The sequence below is a fragment of the Kryptolebias marmoratus genome, linkage group LG12, assembly GCF_001649575.2.
Source record: "Kryptolebias marmoratus isolate JLee-2015 linkage group LG12, ASM164957v2, whole genome shotgun sequence".
NCBI classification, from domain to species: Eukaryota; Metazoa; Chordata; class Actinopteri; order Cyprinodontiformes; family Rivulidae; genus Kryptolebias; species Kryptolebias marmoratus.
In genome coordinates, this window is record NC_051441.1 from 8,349,516 (window position 1) to 8,375,587 (window position 26,072).

At 38.4% G+C, this 26,072-nt stretch overlaps 3 protein-coding genes across 7 annotated transcripts in view; 2 read left to right on the forward strand and 1 right to left on the reverse strand.

Annotated features, from left to right (window-relative positions):
* dnm2a (dynamin 2a) overlaps nt 1-9,872 on the reverse strand; it is a 29,969-nt gene extending 20,097 nt beyond the window's left edge. For all 5 annotated transcript variants that reach the window (XM_037978752.1, XM_017425370.3, XM_017425369.3 and 2 more), the window contains exons 1-4: nt 9,417-9,872; nt 1,689-1,762; nt 1,376-1,525; nt 86-289 (exon numbers count right to left, since the gene is read on the reverse strand). In XM_037978752.1, the coding sequence (XP_037834680.1) occupies nt 86-289; nt 1,376-1,525; nt 1,689-1,762; nt 9,417-9,577 (589 nt within the window). In that variant the 5' untranslated portion in view covers nt 9,578-9,872. The remainder of the gene's footprint in view (nt 1-85; nt 290-1,375; nt 1,526-1,688; nt 1,763-9,416) is intronic.
* A 186-nt stretch (nt 9,873-10,058) lies between these two features.
* qtrt1 (queuine tRNA-ribosyltransferase 1) lies at nt 10,059-15,459 on the forward strand. Its single transcript, XM_017425310.3, has 9 exons — nt 10,059-10,376; nt 11,302-11,370; nt 11,514-11,652; nt 11,762-11,956; nt 12,291-12,429; nt 12,523-12,598; nt 12,719-12,828; nt 12,948-13,032; nt 13,839-15,459. The coding sequence occupies exons 1-9, from the start codon at nt 10,089-10,091 to the stop codon at nt 13,989-13,991; spliced, it is 1,254 nt and encodes a 417-aa protein (XP_017280799.1). The 5' UTR covers nt 10,059-10,088; the 3' UTR covers nt 13,992-15,459.
* Nucleotides 15,460-16,426: 967 nt separating this feature from the next.
* The window catches only part of LOC108241234 (potassium channel subfamily T member 2), a 39,803-nt gene continuing 30,157 nt past the window's right edge, over nt 16,427-26,072 (forward strand). The window contains exon 1 of the mRNA XM_017425248.3: nt 16,427-17,090. Within this exon, the coding sequence (XP_017280737.1) occupies nt 17,002-17,090 (89 nt within the window). The 5' untranslated portion in view covers nt 16,427-17,001. The remainder of the gene's footprint in view (nt 17,091-26,072) is intronic.

Consider the following 26,072-nt stretch of genomic DNA (forward strand, 5'->3'; position numbering starts at 1 on the left):
CAGATGTAGCAAAATAAATGGGAAGTAAGAAGTTTCAGACTGGGTTGAGATTTTACAGACAGAGTTTGTAGGACGGATGTTTTACCTTGTGGGTCAACCTCCTTGGCAATCTTCAAAGCGTCTGAATTAGCCAGGTCAGTGTTTGCAGGAGTGACTGCCAGGATTAAACAGCTCTCCTTGGTAATAAACTGCAACAGCATATCTCTGATTTGATGCTCGATGTCTTGTGGCTGATCTCCTACAGCAACCTTGGTCATACCCGGGAGGTCGATCAGGGTCAGGTTCAGGACTAGGTTCCAAATAAAAAGAAGTCGCAAGATTAGGAAAAGGTTTTTTTTTTCATCATTAATGTTGAATTACAAAAAAACTGTTTCTATTACCCAAAAAACAACAAATATCCCAATATTATATCATAAAATTTTGTCTGAAGTGTTTTCATGACACTTTTCCTCCTATACATTAGTTCATTTTTATATTACCCATTAGATGTGCCACATCATTAATTTAATTTTGCATTTGATTGAGCCTTTGTAATGACATTTGGAAAACCGCATTACCTGCCAGTGTTTCCAATAAAAGGAAAATTATCTTGTTAAGAAATCTAAAGCCATTTATAATATTGCTAATATCTTATACATTACTAGAGGTGTATAGTTGATGGATTTCTTATTTTCCTTCATTTTAAGAGAAATATTGACAAGTTATCATTCTAAGTGATAAATTTTAGAAATTAAAGCTTTTCCTCGATTCTTAGAAAGCTTTTCATCTTTTCTGTTTGCAAATCTAGCCCCAATTTGCATTTTATTTTTTAACATAATTTCAGTGCAATGCTTTCATTTTAAAATGCTAAATTTATTCATGGTAATAAACATAAAACTCCCATATTTACAGGCAATGCATTTGTTTGTGGTAATTATTCAGCATTAGTGTAAATTTTAAAGGTTTTACCAAAACAACAAATTACACAACAATCTTTTTTTTCTAGTTTTTCACAACTTGGAAATTCTCTTGCCGTATACAGACTGTAGCACAAATTACACTAATTAGATCAGGATAGAAACCCATCCCAGACTGTATCAAATGAATTAAATTTTGAATTTTCCATTGCTCCTTTTATTTTTAACCATACATTGGTTCAAGGCAAATATCAATTACCCTGACTTTCCTTAAATCAGACACATATTACTCCAAGATATTGTCAATAAGACAGTAGACGTCAAGATTTTACTGACTAAATGTATAAACAAATAAATCAATTTATCATTAATGATTGAGGCATTTAATTGATTTTACTGTTTTAAATCTTACTAAATATTCTGACCCAATATGAAGGTGATGATGAATGTGTGTTTTTAAATAGATTTGTGTCCATTACCATTTGGCGAATAGACCCTCAGGTTAATGGGGATGGGAGAAATGCCTTTATTGGATCCTGTGATTCTGTCGGTTTCTGCCTCAATTTCCGACCGCACTTCATCAAAATCCACAAACTTCTTTCCTTTGCAGTGCAGGAATTCAGCATATTCTACAGAGGGGCAGAGAACATATAAGAGAAAGTATGATCACTGAAAAAAGAAAATTAAATCTGAGACATGAACGCAGCAAAGGCTTTGTGATAGAGAGGCCGTATGCAGGGCGGTGATGAAAGGAAATTGGGATGTGTCTGTGCACAGGATAGGCATGCTCACCTGCTATATTATTGACCAGCTGCAAAATGAGAGGTCTGCGAGTTACAATGCCAGATCCTCGAGGAAGAAAGTCCCTGAGTGAGAGAAACAAACAAGACAAAATAATTTAAAAAAATAAACACCAGAAATGTGCTTGGTAAACAGGAATGGGAAAACTAAACAATACATGAAAAACAGCTCAGACATACAAAGCAACAAAAAGAAGGAAAAATCAGATGGGAATAATGTTCAATTATTCATTACGATCAGTCCATTTCCTCATAGCGTGGTCTCTGACAAATGGACAGGAAAAAAAAGTTTCATCCTTTCAACTTATCAAACAACAAATCAAATGTGACAGTCATTTTCTCTCATCAGGGATCTGTCTATCATTGGCACCAATTTTGGCTTAAAAAATCTGAAATAGAATTCAGATCTGAAACATTTTACACTCTGGTTTGCTTTTAATTTGAACAAGCCCCCCTAATGATTTAGTAAACAAAACCTAATTTTGATAAACAATTATCACAATGTCATCAGTGAATAATAAGACTTCTAGGACATTTCTGAAGCACCGTGTTGTTGATCTGAATGCATGTTTGGTTCAGCTTTTTTATTAGGAGGTATTATATGTTCCACTCGAACACACACTGAGACAATCTCAGCGCTCATTTGGGTCCAGATTTATTTATTTATTTATTTTTACAGCCAATTAAGTCAAGTTTTACTGACCTGACTGTCTTTTTAACATAACTTGAAATTATTTGAGACAAATGTATTTGATGAAGCTAATTTAATATCATGTTGGATGGATGTTTTATTTTATGAAATTATTGTGCTTTATCTCATGCCACAGTCAATGCAAACACAGGCAGACGTGTTTGTGGTCACAAGGAAGTAATAAATGATCTTTGCAAGAAAGTTCACCTGCTCAGTAAGTAAAGGGTCAGAGAACAGAGGTCAATTTTGTATCAACAGAAAGTTACCAACCCTGATGTCAGCAGCTGCAACAGCAAGCAAACAAGTCTTTTATCCTTTTAAAGTCCAGCCAGTTATCTATATTATCTATATGGTCACAATTGCAACAAACAGCCATGATGCTTCAATCAACGGGCAAGAAAACAGGATAAAAATGTTTAAATAATAAGAGACAAAGCTTTGCTTTTGACATTCAGTGAACAGTGGTAACCTAGGACAGAATGGCAGTTCAGGTTTATAATCATGTTTTCTGGCCTTAAACCAGACTGAAGGTGCTTTGTTCAAATTACACTGAAAGTATAAAATAAATATGCTGTTACTGTAACACATTAACTTTTAAGAGTCAGACATTTAGCGTCTACAGTTAAAAAGATACAATTAAGTGACAATTCTTCTTGCTGACTTAACTTGCTGCTAACAGAGAAAAAATTAAAAACATAGAAATAAGTTTGCATTGTTGAAACAACAATAAAGTTTGTCATTGTAGCCTGCGAGACATCATAATGATCCAAACATAAAACTTCAAAGAAAATAAATGGAGTACTGAGCATATTTAATATTTATTCCAACACTGTCTGTAACTAAAGTAACCCTGAAGTCAGTTTTCTTTAGATTCAGATGAATATCTGTTTTCCTGGAAAGTTTAATTTCACGCTGCAGTTTACAGTCTGCAGGCAGGGGGATTTTTCCTCAAAGTATCTTAGTTGTCATTCATGACCACTAAGCTAACCAGACTGTTTTTATCATTCACACCCTGACAGTTTTAAAACTCATTTGTTAAATTTATTTTTTCTTTTTTGGGCCTAGAGTTGTGTGCAGAAAGGTTTTCATAAACCTGTTTCATGTTCATTCTTTAGGGTTAGTACTGATACTTTCAATCTTATCTCTCAAAGAGTCCGCTGCAAGTCTGCAAAGGATTTAATTGCTTCCAGTTTTTAGAATCTGATGGTTAATTTCCAGAAAGGTATGGTTGGCATATTATTTTATAAATGTACTGAATTTATCTTAAAATACTGGTCTTTATTTTCTACTCACTATCAATCTAAAACCCAGCTTGAACATATGCACAAGTAGCACTTTTATCTTTCAAGTGAATCAAATGTAGTTTTGTAAACAAATAACTTAGTCTACAGTGATGCTTTTTAACCAATAGTACAAACAGTAACTGGGTTATCATCAGTAACCTGTATCTATATTTATCTTGTTAAAAGTCCTTGGAATAATTTTTGCTTATATTAGATGGACTTTAATCAGATGTTTGATATGGAGCTCAAACTTGTTTGGTCTATTAAAGTTGGTCTAAAACAAGTTTAAAACTATATATAAATTGGGCTTTAATTTTGATGTTAAATGCTACATTGTTTACTGAACAATGCTACGTGTTTTTAAAACCTAGCCTAATATGACCATGATATAAGCATCAGATAACCAAACAAGTCAGATGCAGCAGCAATAGTTTCAGCTCAAGCTGCTGTTTGCGGAAGATAGAGCTGTGTCATAAAGGATATAGAAGACATGATAACACCTTTACCACACTACCCTCAGGGCGGAGTCACCGTCATGAGATGCATATTTTTTGCTACTTGCTTGCAACATGCTAATTGCAAAACCTCATGCAATGCATTAACAGTAAAAGAACATCGAGTCCTAGTGGTGTGAGTTACTCTCACTGTGTTTTACACTGAAACTGAAAATACCATTTTAAAACTTTTTAAGCATACTAAACATCAATGTTATAAACAATGGGGTTAGCTGGATTTCTCTAAATTAGTTGTCAGGTCAATAAATACATAACCAAATCAAACAGTGGTGTCTGAGCAGTTGCAAACAGATCTTCAACTGTGGCCTCCATTCCACCTTCAATAAATGCTCTCCTGTCCATTCATCTTCACAGAAATACTGTGTAGGTGCTGCAGATCATTTCTGAAGGTCAAACCATGAAAGAAGAAGTTTTCACCTGCACAGTTGGTCATTTAACCAGTCATATTCCTCAGAACAAACGGCCAGCAGTCAAGCTATGAATGCTGGTTAATGGAATGCATATAAATGTTCACAACTTCTGTTTCTGACTTCTAATATCATCACGTAGCATTTGTAAATCATGCTCAAAATTCCATGTATAAAACTTTTTTTTTTGCTCTGCTATTTATAAATACAATTTGGCACCGTAAAATGCCAACACCAACTACAATTAAGGGCAGCATTTATCAAACAGACAGGATATAATGTTGCATCTGTTTGCATTATTAACAAAACAAATCTTGTGATCTATGTGGACAAATGGTCTACATATACTGTGGTTATGCAGAAATACACCAGAGGGAGGATATGGCATATACTAGAAAAGACATGCACTGTGATATAATAACCAGGCTCTGTGGCGAATCTCTCGGTGGAAAAATCAAACCAGTTCTTGGCTAGCTTTTATAGCACCAGTTTAGAAGTGGCTCTAGCACCAGTTTTAAGTCAGCACTGGAACCACTTCAGTGGAGAAAACCTGTCAGTCAGCCTTAAGATGAAGGATCACCATCCAGGCTTTTTATCCTCTTTGCTCTCTCACAAATCTTCAAGTTCCTCTGCTGCTCTACAAACATACAACATCTGGTAGAAATTACCCAACCCCAGTCAAACTTCTAGCAAGCTAAGGATGGCACCAAACCAAATGCTTTTTGTTTTAAATCATAGATTGACCTAACTGCCTGAAGAGACTGAGGCGGTGCCCAGCCTAAAATTCATGTGTCTGCCCATAAGACAAGGAAAACATGCTCCATAGAACATCCCATACTGAAACAATAATCTTGTAGGGAATGTTCTGGATAGTAGCCACTACAAAATTCACAAATGAGCAAAAATCCACAGGTCTGTGGTTCAGCACCGGTGCTCTGTCAAGCATAAAATGTAAAGCATGCAGGCATTTGCCCCCAATAGAGGACAGAACAGAGTGGGATAGACCAGGTGAGGTTTGTGAGAAAGAGAAAAATTAAGATAGAAGTCAATAAAAAAAAATGTCAATTCACGCAGTAAGAAAAGGAAAGGCAGAAAAGGCTGATACTGCAAATGACGAGAAGATGCTGTAGAAAAACTGCCTTATTCAAAGCGTAATACCCCCCAAAAAATAGCTGCCTGGCTATTTTTCCCAACAGGCTGCCTACACCCTATTTTTGTCAAAAGCCATGAATGCATCAATATTCTAAGTCAGCCTCCAGATGCATGTCACTGTCACTGGCTTTTCAGTAGTCAAACCTCACTGGATAAACAAATGCTTAAAGTAAAACATCCACAACATTGAAGAAACCTTTCTCTGGAGGAAATAAAATAAAAAACAACTTTTTTTTGCTTGTTCTCTCTGTAAAAAAATAAAGTCAAAACTGTACTATTCAGTTTATACAAACAGAATTGAATAAACAGCAACTGCATATTAATAAGAAGCAAGAGGTCAGCATTCTATTATTGATGCGCTTTAAATGATAGACGAGGCTCAGCAGATTGTGTATCATTTCATGCATTATTCATGGCCAAACTAAGAGCATCAGTCTGAGTGCCTTTCTCTCTCAAAGAAAGCAAAAATCTGAGGAGAGTAGGACAGCCTGCCCCAACAAACTCTTAATGACATGCAGTGTAACCCTGACGAGTCAAAGCTCTCAGCTGATTCTTCTTTCCTTTTAGGATGAGGAGGATTGGTGTGCCCGCTTACAAACATGGGAGCCAGTGTGTGAAACTATGAGGTCACGGTAAACTCTCAAGGAAGGCTGTAGATTACATGACAAATGTGTTTGTGGTTTCATGAGGCTTATTCCATGGGCCCTTAGTCTGGCAAAGAACATATAATTATGGCTACCCGCATTCCCACATCACTGTGTGTTACTGTGGGCACAAAGAGGCATCCCCATGCAGCAAAGTCTCTCCAAGCAAGACTAAAATCAAACTGCTTACTGGAGAAATCCCTTCAGTCACTGAAGCTTGGCTGTTTGCATCTTTCTCCCTGTTGAAACACATACAAGCAACACAACTGATGGACATTTCTGCTCAGTCTTCCTTAAACATCCCTGCCAACAGCCCAGAGCAGGTTTATTTCATTAACAAACAACAAGTTCTGTGTCAACATGGTCACTTTTTAAAAACAGCTGAAACTTGTGAAAACTGTTCAAGAACTTTATAAATATCTTGATTTTATTGAAGTCTAGTGTTTGTCTCAGATCTGAAAATCACCTCCACCCAACCACCCTGCAGTGCCAGATATGGTATCTCAACTCCCTGCTGGGACAATAAAATTACAAGACAGAACAGTAGAACTAAAGATAGAGACAAGGGTGTAATCCTTATTGTTAAACTGATAGTAATTTATGGTCTAAAGACTTATCAGTCCAGTGAAAATAAACAACTTTATTGTTTATTTTATTCACATATGTGGGTTGCCACTAAAATGCTACTTATCAGTAAAACATATTTTTTTTCTAGATATAGTTTTTGTTCAGTTATTTGATTTTTTTATTTATGAACCATGCAACTATAGGGCATCAGGTAGAAGACCAGAACCCAAAGGCAATATTATTCTTACCTAAGTTAAGACTACATCTGGATAAAAAAAAAAATTCTTATCATTTGTAGGTAAGATGGTTAGGAAGTTGCCACTGAGCGTACCAAAACAAGAAAACAACCCAGTAACACACTGAAATTCTTAACATTTTTCATGATTTTGAGTAAGAATGTTTTCGTTAACTCATGTTCAAAAATGTAAGAGGACCATCCAGGCAAAATGAGCTGGTCTGATGGAAAGAGAAAAAATAAACCACTTCAATTTCAGTTCCAGTTTGACACACGAGGCTTAAAATATGTGATATACATGACTACAAAGCAAGCAAGATTTAGCTGTACTTTAGTACTTTTTTCACATACATCAGGAAATTAAATAAATCTGAACAGTACTAGAAATGCTGATGGTATAAGATTAACTGCTTTAAAAAGTTAGGCTGTAACTTATTTTTCTTGCCAAATGCATCATAGCAATGTTACCAGGAAGTTCTGGCCAGAAAGAGAGAGGGAAAAAAAGCATTTGTACTGTCTGATCAAACCTCTTATTATGTTGTCTGAAATATGTCTCTTCCCTATTGTCCCCAGGAAGTCAACGGGGGATTGTTTTCTTTCCTGTATACACTCAACATAAACTTCAAAAAAAAAAGAAATGCTCTCAGCCACAAAGGGGAACTAGAGAGCAGCCATGACTGAGTGTCACAACCCTCCGTGCACCTGGTCTGTTGTCACCACAGATAACATGCAAGTGAATTATACTACAAGACTATAAAAACAATAGGTTTGCATGAAAACCGGACAGAACCCGTGGCAAAAGCTTTAGCAATTGGCTACTCCTGACACTCTATGATCAACAATGGGTCATGGGTGTGGTGGTTGTTATGGTGCCGTTCAACAACACCCTTTTGGTTTGTAGTAAGTCCCCACCTTAAAAAAGGTTTGAGTTTGATTTGTATTGTCCTTCCACACTGCGACTCCGCTGAATTTTATAATACATTTTCAAGTGCACCACTTTCATACTTCACACAAGACTGGCTATGCAACAGAGCAATCAGAGAGTTGCACACAAGTAAATGGATGCATATTAGTCCAGCAAACCAGCAGAAAACAAAAGAACATCACATCGGGTAAGAGGGTGATCGCCGTTGGGATAATTGCAGTTGATGTGTGTCAAGTACTCTCAAAGTACAAAGCCCACTCATCTGAACCCATGTACAAGTAGTGGTCTTATTTTACAAATGCAGTCTTGCTAAAGAGCAGTTACAACATGCTCTTTTCAGCGTGCCATCTAGAAGAACCAACCTTTACAGTGTGGACTGGATTGTGTGTATAACTGTGAGATAGCCGAGGGGGTTGGGTTAAACATTAAGTGTCACTTGGAAACCTGCTAAACAAGTTGCTTCAAAGCGAGCTTGTTTTGCCTCTTTATCAGCATTCACCGATGTGAATTAGAGGACAAAAGAACCAACTTGTTGAGGATGACAGGAGGCAAGACTGCTGTGGGGAAGCGCCACAACTTCAGGCCTTTAAACTTCAAACAATGAGGATAGGTTGAGCTTATTTCCCTAAATTCTGAACTTTAACCAAAAAGAGAAACAAAGGAGGAAGATGGTATCAGGAAGTTGTGTCTGTTGCTGATGGTAGGTTGTTTGTGGAGAAAATGTCCACATCATAATGTAGAAACAGTCTGCTTTTAATAGTTAAGAGAAGTGCAACATTATAAGAAAAAATCATACAAGTATTTAAGAAAAATAAAAAACATGATGTCTGTTATAATCTTCAATGGTTTTCTATGCAGAGGCCTTTTTAAAATGACTGTAACATCTGTTTAAAAACTACCTAGGATGTGTCAAAATCAAATCGACAGCGGTTACAGCTGTTGGGAAATGTACCTTTAGGGTGTGGCATGGAATAATAAACAAAAAAATACCTGGAAAAACAAGATAAGGATTAACAGCTACGTTACAAAGGAATAACAGAACAAACTGGTCTGTCACAAAATCAGTGGCAAAGCCATGTTAAAGTTCCTATAGATAAGGAGACTCTCCTATCAGGTTTACGAAAAGTGCGTAACCTAATTATTGACGTTACGTACGTTTGGAGCACTTATCGTTAGCTTAGCTTAGTTTAAGGCAAATGTCAGGTCTGAAAGGCTCAAATACACATATGTAGAATGTATGGCTACACATATGAACTATAAACCTAACAGATAATTAACCTTAATTGACTATTCCCGCTTACCTGCCGACAAAATTTTCCAGGACAGAGCTTTTCCCAGCGCTCTGTCCACCGACCACAGCAATCTGAGGAAGGTCTAAATTCACACTCTGACCAATTGAACTGAAAGCGTCTTGAAGCTTGTTGATCAGGGGAATAAGATCTTCCATGCCCCGGTTCCCCATGGCTTCGTTAGCTCGGAGAGCCCTTCACAACGCAGACCGGAGGCTAACCGTGCTAACTAGCTGGGTAACGTTCGCTTTAGCAGCGAGGCGCTCTCGAATTACTGGCTTCAGCTGCTTCAAACAGCTCGATTAATTAGTTTCACTTTAAAACTACAGCGGTTATCTGAATGGCAGTTTACAGTGACATAATTTCGTGTTCTTTCGTGCGCATTAATTAAGCCGACAGTCAGCCGAAACGGACGGAAAACTCGCAAAACAAAACTTCCTCTACATAAACGCCATCCGGTTTTGAGAGACGACATCCGATCGAAACCGGTGAGCGAAGATCCGCCCCCTTTTTTTCTTAAAAAACCCAAGTCGCCTATTGGCTCATTCTGGTGCCACTCCAACAAACCGTGTTCTTATTGGATACATATAAAAGGCATGTTCGTCACTCTAAACAAGGAACTGATCTCCAATTGGTCCATCCAAATGTCATTTTCTGCCCCTTTACGTCACACTTTCGTTAAACATGGCTGCTACCATAAAATGTGGAGGAGATCGAGACACTTCAGAAAGCACCATGTCTGTGAAAAAAGTTTTGTGTTCAGCTGCCCCGCTTACTCTCAGAATTGTTGCTGAATGCCCAGTGACCAAAGCCAGAGCCTGTGATCTAACGCTGCCTCACTGCACCGTCAGCACGCCGGTTTTTATGCCCGTTGGTACTCAGGGGACCCTGAAGGGGATCACTGCTGATCAGCTGGACAGTCTTGGATGTCAAATTTGTCTGGGAAACACATATCACCTAGGGATGAGGCCGGTAGGCAATTCTACAATATTGATACTTCTGTTTTTTTTTTGTTTTTTTTTTGTTGTTGTTGTTTTTATCTGTAGGTTATATGGTGATGCAAATGAAATACTTTATTCCCTGCAGAGCACTAAGCTCTCAGACTGCGGGTTTACTTGTGCTTCCTAAAGTTTCTTATAGTAGGATGGGGGCTGAACTTTCAGTTCAGGTTTCTGTCTTGTTGAACCAACTTCCAATTTCTATCCATGAGGCCGACACCCTGTTTACTTTTAGGACTTTCCTTTTTGATAAATCCTATAGTTGGTTTGGATTTCCTGAGTTATCCCTTAGTTATGCTGCTATAGGTTAAACTGCTGGACAACATACTGACCACATTTCCACACTCTGCTGCTCTCTCTACTCTCCATGCTTGCACATTCAATTATTGTTGCCATTAACCCCATAGAATCTTCACTTCGACCAGTACCTCTTGTGTTTGCCTGTTTATCTCTTACTGTCTCTACCCTTCAGCCGGTTGAGGCCATACACGTATATATTGATAGACCAAGTTACTCAGCCTTCTATCGTTATTGGAAATTGAAGCTACGAGATCCCATTTTACGGAAGCTGCCATGTTGTATTTTTGGAACCAGCGTTTACGCACTACAGATCCTGCCTAATCTCCCGTACACAAACATGGTGTTTATCACAGGAAAATAGCTCATATCGGCGAAACGCAATAGAAAAAATAATATTTTAGCATACAGCAGCAAGATTAACTATGTGAATCAACAATAATCAAAAATTGATAATAACTGACTGTAACTGGAGTTGAATTTTGATCTGAATTAAATGTATGATATGATTAAACCCGACTTTTGTTGTGAATTGTTGCTATAAATAAGTAATTAACTGAACTGAATTAAATGTCTTTTCACCTCAACTCCACTGTCTGCAGGGACCTGATTTGATAGAGAAAGCCAATGGTTTACATGGGTTTATGAACTGGAAGAGAAATCTTTTAACAGTAAGTACAGCTTCAACTTCCTGAATCCAAATATAGAACTAAGCTTTAGCTGCACAGAGCATTATTTATATTCATAGTCAAAAGGGGTAGTGGATGAAGTTTGTTTTGACAACCTTTGACTGTCATTTTCCCTTTTCTTCAAGGACAGTGGAGGCTTTCAGATGGTGTCTCTTGTTGAGCTCTCAGAGGTCACAGAAGAAGGAGTCAAATTCAAATCTCCCTACAATGGCAAAGAAATCTTATTAAGTCCTGAAGAGTCCATCAGCATACAGAACAGTTTGGGTCAGCTGAGAGTCAATTATTTTGAATTAGTTTTAAATACAATTGTTTTCCCCCTAATTCTCCCACGTCTTACTGACAACATGTCATGATTTCCTTATTTCTGTTTCAGGGTCAGACATTATGATGCAGCTGGATGATGTTGTCAGCAGCACAGTGAAGGGACCGCGGGTGGAGGAAGCCATGCACAGATCTATTCGTTGGCTGGATCGCTGCATAGCAGCCAATAAAAATCCAGATAAACAAAATCTTTTTGCTATCATCCAGGGAGGACTAGACGCAGAGCTGCGCCAGGCTTGTTTAAATGGTAAAAACATGGAATACATCCTGCTAAGTGGCTGGATTTCCTTACTTTCCTCTGGATCTGAATATTAGTAATATTAGTTCTACTTAGTATTAATACAGTAATTAGATCAGATGTGAAGGTAGACTGAGTAAACTTTCAAATGCTTTGAATAGCCAGCTGTTTGAATAAGACTTGTGGTCAGATACTTTGTCAAGAAGTTGCATTTAGACAAGGAAATCAATCAATTTAATATATTTACTGTAATATTTTAAAAGAATAAAGCACAGAACAAGTATTCAGACTCAGTTTGATGTCAGGTGTATCACCGCTCTAGATATTGTTTCCTTTTCTGCAGAAATGACTCAGCGGGATGTTCCTGGTTTTGCCATTGGCGGTTTGAGCGGAGGAGAGGAGAAAGACGACTTCTGGCGGATGGTCACGCTGAGCACTGAGCACCTGCCACGAGAAAAACCTCGCTACCTGATGGGTGTTGGGTGTGTTTGCAATTAAATTCATTTTGAGAAATCTTTTTTTTAACTGCTGTAGTATCACTCACCAAGAACTTGTGTTGTCTTCACATGCTGTAGGTACGCTGTGGACTTGGTGGTGTGTGTTGCTTTAGGATGTGATATGTTCGACTGTGTCTTCCCAACCCGTACTGCAGTAGGTTCTTTTTACATCACATGCTCAGAAATTACCTAAAACTCTGATTTGAGACTTACAATCCATATCAAGAACTAATTTGCTACGTGTCTGACTGTGGTTGTATTTTTTTCCCCTCAGAGGTTTGGCTCTGCCTTGGTGCCGTGGGGATCTCTCCAGGTGAAACAGAAGCAGTATGCCAAGGATTTTCAGCCCATAGATCCAGACTGCCAGTGTCCGACCTGCAGGAGGTAAATATGGAATAAAAAATAATATACTGTGGAACTGTTTAAAACCATATAAATTTAGAGGGAGGTGTTTGAAATGTGTTCCACACTGATGTAAATAATCAACTTTTTGTCTATTTCAGACATAGTCGGGCTTATCTGCATGCTTTGTTTAAGAGTGACACTGCAGCCATGCATCACATCACCATTCACAACATTTCTTACCAGGTCAGTTTCAGATTAATATTTTATGCAAATGACTCAACTGATACATTACTCTAGCTCCTTTTTCATGTTTTACTTCATTTAAAGCTTCCTTGATTTCTTTTGTTTCCATTATCTGCTGTCTTAAGACAACAAATCCTACATATTATGTTTCAAAGTCTAATTTATCTTGGAGAGACTGTAACAATAATAAAGAGGACAAAAATATATTTAGAAATATTTTAATCAGTATGCATTAAATTTGGTGTTTATTGCTTTAAAATAAAGCAGTAATATCTAATAATTTGTGCAGCAGGGCTTTCTACAACAGTTGATGCAAGCTCCGTGTACAAAGACTCTATGAAGACACACAGGATGTCTTACTCATTTTCTGTTTTTAGACACCCAACAACACTTCCAGTTATTCTTTGTTCCTGGTATATGTGGTCAAAACTTTTTTTTTTTGAGACATAAACAGAATCTCAATAGAGAGTTGATGGTGTTTGAGACAATTGCTATCTCCAATTTGACCACTAGATGTCACTAGTGGTAACATGCTGTTCCTTTAAGTTAGTATGGTAGCTGAAGAATTGTCCCTGATGAGCAGTTTGTTGTAATCTTTAGTTTCACCCGTATCTAATAGCTTGTTGTGGCACATTTATATATTACTTTAACTTAGCTGACAGGGTTGCTGCTCAGAAGATGCAGACCTGAAGCTGACCTTCTGTAATCTGAAGGTGCACAGCAGAAAATAATTTACCTCCAGCGAGTTACAGTAATCAAATTATTTGTTTTCCCTCTGTTTATCAAACATTTCTCTTTCCGTCCAGCTCACCCTGATGCGCTCTGTGAGGCAGAGCATTGTGGAAGGCCGATTGCCGGAGTTCATTCGGACGTTCATGAAGCGAATGTTTCCCTCTCAGGATCAGTACCCCAGCTGGGCTGTGGACGCTTTGGCTTCTGTCAACGTGACTTTAGACTAGAACTGTGAAGCCAGCAAATATGGAACAAAAAACAAAGGATTTTATATTTTTTAAATGATCATTTTAGTGGATTATCGTTTTTTTACTTTTTGTCTATATTTATAATGTGTTTATAGTTTTGTGAGCAGATCGGAAGAGTGAGTTTTGTATTATTTTGCCTCTGCAAACTGTCCTCACACTTCACTTCATAATATGAAATTAAATTGGCTTTAAATGAGGTTTGAAACACATGAACAATTTCCTCTGAAATACTCTGACACTTTTAGTTGTTACCATGGTTACTGCGCTAAGCCCACCCACCAGAACTGTTTTTACTTTCCTGTCGACCTCTTAATCAGTTTTGTTTTTTAAATGTCCCTACATATGTAACAAATATATTGTTACTATTAGAACTGGTCAGTTCACGTTTTGGAGTTTTAACCTAAATCCGAATATTAGTTCTTGTTTTACTGCTTGCAGTAATGATCCCAGCCTTCTGTGGTTTGAATGTTTGCTTCATGACGACCACCAGAGGGCGAAATAGATGCACCCCGTCTGATCATTTCTGTCTCAGTTTTCTAATAACGTATAAAGCTGGTCTCAAAGTAAATAAATCATACAGTTAAAAGTAGATTGGACAGTCAGGATTACATGTAGGAGTGGACAATCATAATCGCATCAAATCGTCCAAAGTCCAAACTCTGCATCTGATTAAATAGTATCAAATTATTTTTTTGTAATCGTTGGTCTTCTCATTGGTTTAACAGGCAATTAACATTTTGGTTTGTGTGAGCTTGTGTTCCGTTTGGAGCTGACAGAAGTGTGGATTTGTTAAAGCTGGCTTGTGGAGGATTAATATTAATTAATGAAAGGTTAATTTGAATAGCATCTGTTGTCTGGGACCTCCAGTCAACAGACCTCCTAAGCACCACATTTGAATTTCATTCCTCCTTCTGTTATGACCAGAGGCTCTGTCAGATTAATCCTGTTCTCTGTTCTGAGTGGCAGATAAACTAATATGGAGCCAAAACCAAAAGTGTAGTGCTGAATTAGAAATTGTGGGTTTGTCGCATAATAACAGCAGTTTACAAATCCAGGATAGACCGCGAACATGACAGATTTCATATAGTGACCTTTACAGGGGGGAAATAATGGCCTCTCCTATAAAACAGTGAACTGTTCCTGTTTAAATGACTCGATGTTTCCTGAAGTCTGTTTCACGTCCTAAAGAAGGGCGTGTAAGCCGAAACGTGTTGGGACTTTTTACTGGTAGTCCATAAAGAATAAAGACATTTAACCATTTTAGGAAAAGAGTCCAACGGAGTCTCTCGAATTTAAGATCATTTTATGTTAAAACTAAACTCATCTAAGATGTTAGGTTCGAGTATGTGTTGTGAATGACTCTCAGCTTCTGCCACACCAAGTTTTAGCACAACATCTGTAAAAAAAAAAAAAAGATTTATAGGCTTTCTTTGTTGTTGTTTAAGATCAGTTGGATCAATTTGAACTGATTCACTCCAGAAGTGTTAGAGCTCAGAATATGTGTTGTGGATCAGTCTCAGCTACTACCACACCAACCTTTAGGTCAGAATCCATAAAACTGATTGAAGAAAATGTAGAATATAGCATGAAAAGTAGCCATTTTTGTGTTGGCTAATGCCAATTAGCTGTAACAGCCATCTTGAATCAGGTTGACACCAAAATTTAATCAAAATTAACCAACGATTACTTGCTGCAAGTTTCATTTAAAAAAGTTTCCAGCAGTTTACAAGATATTTTGCTAATAGACCTATGAACACATGCACATAGATGCAGGCAAACCCCTAATTGTCACCTTTTGGCAGCAGGTGATAATAAACTGAAGTAGGCGTGAATCAGAGAGTGTTTTCCTCTGTTTTTATGTTGCAGTAAAAAGCCTATATGACAACAAAATAATAAAACTCCTGAAATTCTGTTATGGCTCCTGGGTTTAGTGTGCCACCCCAAGATCATCAGTGGCCCCCATCTGGGCCCCCTTTGAAAACAATCTGGAGGCGCCCCTGAACCTTTATGGCTTTAACAAACCTTCAGAGACATGGGAACATAATTGTGTTTTTTTTCCAAATGCTTATTTTCTCCTTTTAAGTTATTTTCCTTTCTAAATGTTCTGCCTAATTATATTTAGCATATGGATGAGAGAGCAGCAGAGCTCAGTTGGAAGCCGTGCAGAATCCTGTTAAATGTCCTAAAACTGAATTATGCACCACCTGATCATTTGGATGTGTTCTCCTGTGTTTTTACTCGTGCTGTTTCCAAGAGAGAAAAAAAACAGATAAAATGCGAGAGAACTAAACTGCAGCTCATTGTGCAGATCATAAATACACAGCAGAGATCTGTTCTTCATCGATTTGCGTCTTCAGAACATGTTGGGCATCTCCGGGGGCCGCGTGTGTGCATGTGGTGCATGTGACCAACAGCAGAGCAGGAATATTCTGTTTTAATTGATTCAGATCGATTCTTGATTCTTGTTGATTTATATATTTTAATTAATAGTGCGGTTATACACACACACACACACACATATTGGTCATTCGGTAAATGTCGCATGATCTGCACAGTGCTCCTTGAACGGTGTGGAGGTTTGCAGTCAGTGCGTCCATGTGGTGCTCAGGCAGGGAGGATGCTGTCAGGAGACTCAACCAGTTGCTCTCCTGCTGCCACAGAAGCCTAAAAAAAAGTGGAGCCTCCCCAAAGCACCGACGGATCGGATGAGCGACCTGTTGCCTCGGTGTGAGGAGGAGAAGTGAAGCAGATTTGTTTTTTTGTTTTTCTGTCGGTGCTGAAAAAGGAAGAAGTTCCTTTTTCTCCACGGGAGGGAGGTCGAAGACACTGCCATGAGAGCCATCAAGGTGTTCGTTGTTAATTTATGTCCTGAATAGCAGAACGCAAAGGAGCAGAATCTCGGGTTCTGCGGAGCACCTTCCTCGGTCCGGAGGTGCGGATTTGCGGCGGTGTTTTTTGTCTCTAGCTCGGTGTTTCCAGGAGGAGGACCATGGTGGAACTGGAAAAAGAGGTGCTCCCGCTGCCTCCTCGGTACCGGTTCCGAGACCTGTTGCTCGGGGACTGGCAGAGCGACGACAGGTAAGAACGGAGCCGCTTGTGGCGTTTACGCACGGCGCGCGGAATCTGCTGGGCATATCTGAGGCAGGGGAGCGTCACATTAGTTTAAAATGAAAAAAAAAAAAGTCTTAATTTCTGCATCTTTATTTGGCCAAATGCGCCTGGGCTTAATATTTCAGGTGTATGAGGAAGATGCTGCAACAGGTTACTTCTTTCCTTGTGCGCAGAAGCGAGTGCTACTCATTGTACGTGCAAACCAAAGGAAGCTGAGCCATAATCAACACCCAGAGGAAAATGCTTGGGAGAATAAAACTTGCTAAACTTATTTTCATTGCCTAAACAAAGGGGTTTATTTAAACAGGAAATTTTGAAACAATAGAAAGTCATTTAACACTAAAAAAGAGATTGTGAAAAATAATCTGTGGATGCCTACAGTTACTCTTCGCTCTCCCTCAGAGCCACATTTCCTGAGATTTACAGTGAAGCATCCACCTCCTAGACAGACAGTTTTAATTGGCTGCTCTCCCCTAACTGGTAATTGCCCTTTGCTTACACTCCATTTGCAGGGCAGCAGATTTTGATGTGCTGTATGAAATCCTCAGCTTAATTTGTTCATTCCTTCATGCAGCCAAATGGGGAGAAAAAAAAATTGCACCTCCTTTCTATGCCTGGTATCTCTGGTTGCTAGGTGGAAATGAGGACCAAAAGCCCTTGCTTGTGGAGTTGAGTGGGTGTTTTAAATCGCATAATTGGGTGAACTTGCCTCTGAAAGCATTAAAGAGATAACCAGTACAGGTCCAAACGCTGCAAGCATATAAATCAGAGAGTTACAGTGTCCATTCCATACCATCAACCATTGTCTTTTCCTCTGAAAAAAAAACATGTCTCCTCCCTGACCTGCTGAAGGGTCTTTGCTGTTTGGTTTAAGCCTGAACCGGCCTGCTCTTTCTGGCTGAAACTTTTGGCCCTCTGTAAATTATCAGCTTTTGCCCCAGGACTGATGTTCCAGTGCAGCGTGACCTCAGCCACCTTATTACAGAGGCTTTTGCTGGTTGTTATTGGTAAGTCCAGGAGGCACAGAGGGATCCTCTGTACGTCATCCTTCTATACGAGGAGAAAAAAAAACAACAGCAGGCGCTGACACGGTTAAAAGATTTCAGCAAACTCACGCTGTAGAAAGAACTGTGTCTTAGCTGGTTTCTGAACAGTGCTGTGTGCATGTCGGTGACCCAGAGGTGTTGAAGCACATTGTGAACACATGTGGACCGCTGTTTTACAGACGTCCAGGGTGTCAGTCACTGTAGGGGGTTCACAAGGCTACAAGATGCCAATTAAGATGGTGTGCGCTGTGAACTGTATATTTGATCATTTTAAAAATGTAACATTCTGCACACATAGACGTGCTAAAAAGCTCCATCCTGCGGGAATAGTTGACTTTTTCCACATATTTGAACAAACAGACACTGAATCCTCATCTGGCTTTGCCGATTTATAAAGGAGGGACACCCTAATACCTCCGCATTTTGTTGTCAATTTTTTTTTGTAATACCTCACTTGAAATTATATTATGTAAATGAAAATCTGTTTAACACAGTAAAAAATAAATAAATAAAAGATCCCCAAATTGTTTCTTTCTTTGAAATGTGTTGAAAGCTCGTCCCAGGAAATTTAGCCAAAGAACAAATTTTATCCAAAAACCACAGAGATTTCATCACTGGATCGAACTGCCTACAAGCAGCAACACATTTTTTATTTCAAAAAGAAGTGCAAAACTGCAGTTTGGCAGCAGACAGAACTATACAGAGTGGTTTTACCACAGTAGCTGCAGATATGAAGCTCCAGACCAAAGGAGGAGAATGTCTCTTACCAGCTGGAGCTGCTTTCTGCTTCAGGGACTTTTTACAATCTACTATGAGTTCTGCTTCATATCAAAGAGCGCTTGAAGATTCTGTGAAGCCATCTGTCCAAAAGACTAATCCAAACTTATGGTGAACCAATAAATAAACTGGTGAATGCTGGCAAATCCATCCATCCATCCATCCATCCATCCATCCATCCATCCATCCATCCATCCATCCATCCATCCATCCATCCATCCATCCATCCATCCATCCATCCATTTCCTGTACCTGCTCCTGGCTCACAGGGAGTTGGTGTCTATCTCCAGCAGACACTGAGTCTTAGGCAGGGTCTACCCTGGACAGGCTGCCAGTTCATCACAAAACCACATAGAGACAATTAAGCATCACAAATGAATCAAACATGAATGTTTTTGGACTGTGGGAGGAAACTAGAGTGCTTTAAGAAACAAAAGCTTTGGCTGCTTCTTTCTAAGAGTGCAGTACTTCCAACAATAAAACTTGGATTCTCACGTCAGCACTGTTTTTTGTTTAATAAATGACTGAAGAATTAATTTTTCTTCTGACATTATAATCCCCTATAATCTGTAGGCCCTATAACGCCATGGTAAATGGTTCTGTTTGAAAAAGTAAATAGTTTCTGAATGTATGCATTTTTATGTTGTTTGCACCTGTTTTAGACTGCAGTTAAGCCGCAGTAAACTGTACACTTATCTTTTTGAATCTGAAATGCACCTGTCTGCCGACGTTTCCCAGCCAAATGTTTGCTTGTGTCTGAGCATCAGTATGCATGAATGCTTTCATCCACAAACGTTCAGACAGACAGTTGTGACAGCATAGGAAGAGCGGTCAAGCAGAGGCTCAGCATGTTGATGCCAGTGCCGGGGGAGTAATCGCAGCTATGAAATAGACTGATTAGAGGAAAATTGGGGGCTGTGATTGATAGTGACAGAAACTTAATTACAGCCGAATCACACAGAGTTTATCTGCCATGGTCCATAAATCTTGGAGAAACGTCACTCATTTCCAACATCCCACTTGGTGTTTGGATTGCTCCTTACAGTATGACTGAATCCCAGCTCAAACATCAGAATCTCGAAATATGTACAGAAAATTTATTTCCCTGACAAATATGGGGACACTACTTTGGAAAAAAAAAAAACGACTGAGCTCAATAATGCCTCTTCTGTCACCATCGGTGTGGCTGCTCTCTGTCTACTTGCATCCTTCTGTCTGTGTGTGTGTGTGTGTGTGTCATATGTCACCCTTATTTAGCGTTCCCTCCTCCTCTGTCTCATTTCTCTGCATCTTGCTTCCAATTGAAGAGACTTCAATACTGTGATTTTTCTCCTGTCGAACCCTGTCCTGAAGCGTAATGAAAAATGTTTTACTGTCACCTTTTACCAGCCTTTAAGCAAAGAAGTTTCCAGCACAGAGTTTTAGAGATGAAATTTGATTTAATAATTTATTTCTCCTTTTCTTTTGATTAGTTCTTACTTCTATCTCAAGTACTCCTTGATAAGCTGACACTTTGATTTAATTGGATTTATTAATCTTTTTTTTTTTTACTAAAACATTTGAAAGAATAAATATTAGATTTTGTTACTAACATTTTATACTTGCCTTTATCCTAAACAAACCTAATATTTGGCACAACCATCGTTTTGCAGACTGAATCATGAATTTGAATAGATATCCACTTCTGAAGGTTCTCAGCATCTTCTTCAGACTTTGATAAGTCTGTGTTTTGTTTTTTTGCGGAGCAGGATGTCAATATTTCTTCTTCTCTGACAAAAAAAATTCAGAAACATAGGAACATTCTGATGCCTGCTTTCTTCATATTTTCTGCCAGTGAGTCAGAGGCGTCTGTTTTGAAGAAATGCCAGATGACTAAACAATTAAATTCAGATCTTCTAGAGGCTGATATTGACAGTCAACGGAGCTGTCTGATTTTTTTTTTGTGCCTAAATTCGTTTCTATAAGCCCTAAAATTGCTAATTTATTTTTGTCTGTTTGTTGGTTTTAGCATTTGCCAGCAGACGAGCGGAAAATATTTGATTTGATTTCAGTCAGACTCTCATATTCCGCGTCCCTGATGGGTGCTGGTGATAACTGCACTTGGTTTTAGACATTTTGAAGACTCATCAAAACAGGACTGTTTGAGGTTTAACACACAGCAATTACTGAGTTGCAGCACTGGAGAGCAATAAACAATTCTTCCCAGAGTTGATGGCGATGTCATAGCAGCCATAAATGCACACGACTTCCATCAGAGCTCCACTTATGTGACTAATTTGTTAAAAGTGGATTGAAATACAACAGAATCTCACAGCTCCACAGCTGACAGCCTCAGTGGGAGTGTTCCAAGATTACCATACAAATTACAGCCTTTTGTCCCTAAAACAATTTCTTATTGGTTGTCGCCTCCACATCTTTTCTGCCTCATGTCGCAGTCTGCTCTGAACCATCCTCTTCCCCTAGTGCCCCCCCACCCCCACCCCCATCATCACTACCAATTCTTCATATCAAGTTTTAATCTGCTGAGGACAAAGTACAACATGATCCATCAATATTGTCAATATTCATGTCCGTTTTAGTCTCAGTGAGTGTTCCAGAGATAATTTAGGTTTCATTCATGCGGCACTTCAAAAAGCTGAATACAGTCTCTGTCCAGAAATGTGAATGTGTCATACATCATTTTTACTGTGCAGAGTCGGAGCGAGAGGTGATGTTTTTCTAAAAGTCTTTGTGAAAAAAGGTGACACTTCGATTCGATCCAGAATGCAAGAAAAGAGGTGAAGAGAGTAAATGAACACCCCATAACTTCATTTATAAACTCTGCACATGTTCTGACATTAAAAAAAAAAATCAACTTTAAAACATCCACTGAAAAGAACTTAAAGAGTCTACATTGCTGATGGGAAGCTTGAGGCACTAACTGTCAAACTAAACCAACGCATTAGCTTCATAAAAATGAAGCTCTAATTATTGCGGGAGATCAGAGGTTTTATTCAACAAAAAGTCCCAAAATGATTGAGATTTAAAAAATACAACCTTAATTCCGAAAAAGTTGGGATGTTTTGTAAAATGTAATTAAAAACAGAATTCACCAATTTGCAATTCTCATAAACCCATATTTTATTCACATTGGAACACAGTAAACATAACAAATGTTGAAAATTGAGAATTTGTATAATTTTTAAAAACAAGATCATTTTGAATTTTAATGCTGCAACACATGTCATGAAAGTTGGAGCCGCAAAAGGCTGTTAAAGTAAGTGGTACAAATAAAAAACAGCTGGAGGAGCATTTTCAAACATATCAGGTTAATTTGCAACAGATCAGCAAGAGGACTGGGTATAAAAAGAACATTTTCGAGAGGCTAATTCTCTCATTAGTAAAGATGAGCAGAGCCTGCAAAAATGGCATCTAAAAATAGTGGAATAATTTCAGAATAATGTTCCTCAATGGAAAAATTGGGAACACTTTGAATGTCTCATCATCTACAGTTTATAATATCATCAAAAGATTTCAAGAATCTGGAGAAATCTCTGAGCTCAAAGGACTGAGGCAAAGAGGAAAACTCTTCTGGGTCAGAAAAATTAGAAATACTTTTTGGAAACCTTGAACGCCATGTCCTCCATGCTAAAATGAGAGGGACCATGCAGCTTGTAATCTGCCCCAGTTCAAACGCCTGCCTCTCTGATGGTATTGGGGTGCATTAGTGCCTCTGGCATGGACAGCTCACACATCTGGAAGGTACCATCAGTGCAGGTGTTTGAACAACATATGTTCCCATCCAGGAAAGAAAAAAGAGGACTTCTGAACATCTATAAACCTCTATCAGACAAGAATGGGACAACATTCCCTCCAAAACCTCCAGCTGGTCTCCTCCATGCCTAGATGTTTAAAGGTTGATGGTAAAAGAAGAAAGGAAGAGAGGTAAACATGGCCCCGCCCTAACCTACTATAAATAGTGTTGCTATATATAATATTGCTACTATAAAATTCAAACTTACCCTTTTTAAAAAATATATTATAAATTCATCATTTCAACATTTGACATGTTTACTATCTTGTGAATAAAATATGGGTTTATGAGAGTTGTAAATCAATGCAATCTGTTTTTGTTTGTACTTTACAATACACACAAATATATACGCATACTAGTAAAGTTTTCGAATTTTAGGTCATCAATAGTTTAAAACCTGAGATTGTTTTAGGTTGGCTGAGGAATAAAATTAGGTCTAACTGAGAGCATTCAGAAGACATACTGGGTTATATTCAGTATCACAATAATCCTGCAGCAATATTAGTCTCGACTCTGTTTGTGGAAAATGTGGATGCAGGAAAGCATCACATGGAGACAGTTTGGTCACAACGTCTGAGTTTATTGAATGTATTCTGCTTGTAGTCTGGCTACTCTGCCATACAACGTAGATTATATATACTGTAAATAATACTGGGACAGACAGTGTTTGACATAAATTAGCTCAGCTCTCATTGAATTTCACGATGAGCCATAGCCTAAAGTCAAAGTGATAACAAAGCCAGTAAAGGTTGACTCTGATGGTCTTCAAGGCTTCTGGTCCTTTATTTTCAGGACATCTTTTGCTGCCTCTGGGCCTAAATAAGACAGATATTGAATTCCCTAACCAGCCTTTTAGTTTTAGATAAGCACTGTCAACACGTAAGTGCCTTCCTGCTGGGGATGGTAGCACGGCTATGGGGCTAACTAGTTTATATCTGGTCATTTTTGAGGTCTCACGGTGTAGCTAGAAGGCTCAGAACCATCAGAGTTCAGCAAACAGCTGCTGTGCAAAGTGTTGTGCATTTCCTTTATTCCCAAACTGTGTTAACCTTAGACACCAAAAGAGTTATCTTTCAAATTCAAGAGCCTCAAAGACACCAGGGACAGAAGATAGAGAGGTTTTCTCTCATGTTTCACTTCTTTTTGCACACAACATCATCCTCAAAGAGGTGATCTGAAGATCGCTGTGGAAAAAAAAGAGTAATATCTCACATTGATCTAATCAAATGTTTAATGTCTGTGAATAAACGAAGCTAATGAAGTCTTGGGGGATGCAGAGATAGGATGTCATAGGAGGATTTCTAATAGAACTGTGCAGCAAGTTAGGCCATATTTTGTTTCATGATAAAAATAATGAATGCAGTGGGTATCATTGTTATTTTATTTCACCCGGTGATAGGTCCAAACTGAGCTTTTTCTGGTTTTCCCAGTTAATAGAAACTGTGTTCCACCAAATGAACAGCTGTGTTGGATTCAAACAAAGAGGACTGCGTCTCGGTGTCGGCAGATCCTCATAAACATGAGAAAGCAGCAAATGATAGTCTCAGATTAGGCTGAGGCGAGGCCGGTTACATCATGGAGCATCGGTGGGTGACGGCTGGAGGCCTTCCACTGGTGATGAATGGAAAGTTTTGATCCATGGGAAGGTTGTTCAGGAGGTGGTTCACTGAAAAGGCCACGGTTGATTTATATTTAATGTGCAATAAAATAAATAAATATGTAAACAACACGGCTTGTGCGATGTAAAGAGTAAATATTAAAATACAGCTGTTTAGTAAATCTGTCATACTTTCCTCATGGTTACACTGGTAAATGAACAAAATAACAGCCTCTTTAAATGCCTCAGTCATAATTATGCTATCATGAAAGTACTTTCCTGCTGCACTGGAGTGTTAAAATCAATTCTGTGACAGGAATGAGGGGTATTTCAAAATGCTATTCATTTCTTTTGACTCTGCAGTCTGCATGCATTGTAAGGCTTAAAAGGAGAAAAACAAAGTGTGCTTTTTAGTAAAAGAAATTGATGTTTCTGGAGCAGGGCTATGTACACAGTCTGATTCTTTTCCACCTGCCGTCATTTGCTCTCTTATGATGGTTGTGAATCTAGGTCAGGAACAATCTGTCCTTTCAGCCTTTGACTGGATGAAGCAGCGTACGCCTTGCCTCTGTCATGGTTTTAAAGCATTCAGTGTGGGGATGTGTAATTTGTTGGCCTCATTTTGTTTATCTGAATTTATCAGCCCTAGTTTGTGGATTGAATTATGATTACTAGCATTTTTCTGTTGAGTGAACATTGGGTTTCTTCCTAAAAAGTGAAGTTTCTGCAGTGAAGTTGCTCTCTTTCCTTCATTGTAGCCCTTTATATAATTCAACCATAATAAATCAGTATATGTTAGAAGTGTTAAAATTAATTTTAAGGGACTTTTATTACTCAAAAGTTAATTATTCCTTATGACAATTTGACAGACCTGTAACTTAGGTTTCCCAAAATTTCCAATTTCATTTTATTCAATGCATAACTAATAACATTAAAGTCTGATTTGAATGCTTTGTCTTTCAAATAATATCAAAGAAAACATGTGTTCCTGGTTATAATTTTTCATTCTTGAGTTTTTTGAGAGATTGAGGTTTGCATATAATTGGCCAGACAGGCGACCCACCTCACATGATTCCTCACCTGCTTTCCAGGATTTACAAGAGAGATGTAAAAATTCATGTAATCACACAAAGCTTTAGCATTTGGATCATCTGAGCTGCATCTCACTCGCTTCAAACAAAACCAAAGGCAGCAAGCTCCACAAATAAACAACTGAAGTCAGCTTTGATAATGGCCTGGCAAAGCATCTCAAAGCAGAAAATCTACTTTGGGTTCCGGTCTTTAAATGGATCCATGCCTGCAAAGGATTCTTAACAAAGTATTAAAAATGAATGTTTTATTTATGGATATGTAAATTTATCCAATTACTTTTGAAACCCCAGGAAAAAAAGGGTTAATTATGGATGGATTTTTATTCCTAAACCTTCCTTCCAATTAAAATACAAACTCCCTCAAATTAAAGCTGATCATCTGAGTTTTAGGACTATATTTTTCATATGCGATGTATTAGCTCGGTGGTTCTGGAAAGTTTAGTCACTCCTGGAACAGAATCCTTCCTGGGATTCAGGGGTTTTAGTCCTGCTCCTCCAGCCTCCTACCTTTAACACACAACTGAAGTTGTGCCAGCTCACACATCATCTGGATTAAAAAAAGGTCAGATGTTGGTGAACCGGGGTCTGTTTTCATCTCACAGATGAGAGCAGAGAATATTAAACTACTGGAACACTACCTATAAA

Bases quoted from the DNA above. Each gene is read 5' to 3' on its own strand.
- qtrt1 (XM_017425310.3), top strand. From the start codon at position 10,089: ATGGCTGCTACCATAAAATGTGGAGGAGATCGAGACACTTCAGAAAGC. The intron at 10,377-11,301 runs GTAGGCAATTCT...CACTGTCTGCAG, and splicing joins ATCACCTAGGGATGAGGCCG to GGACCTGATTTGATAGAGAA. The intron at 11,957-12,290 runs GTAAAAACATGG...CCTTTTCTGCAG, and splicing joins GCGCCAGGCTTGTTTAAATG to AAATGACTCAGCGGGATGTT.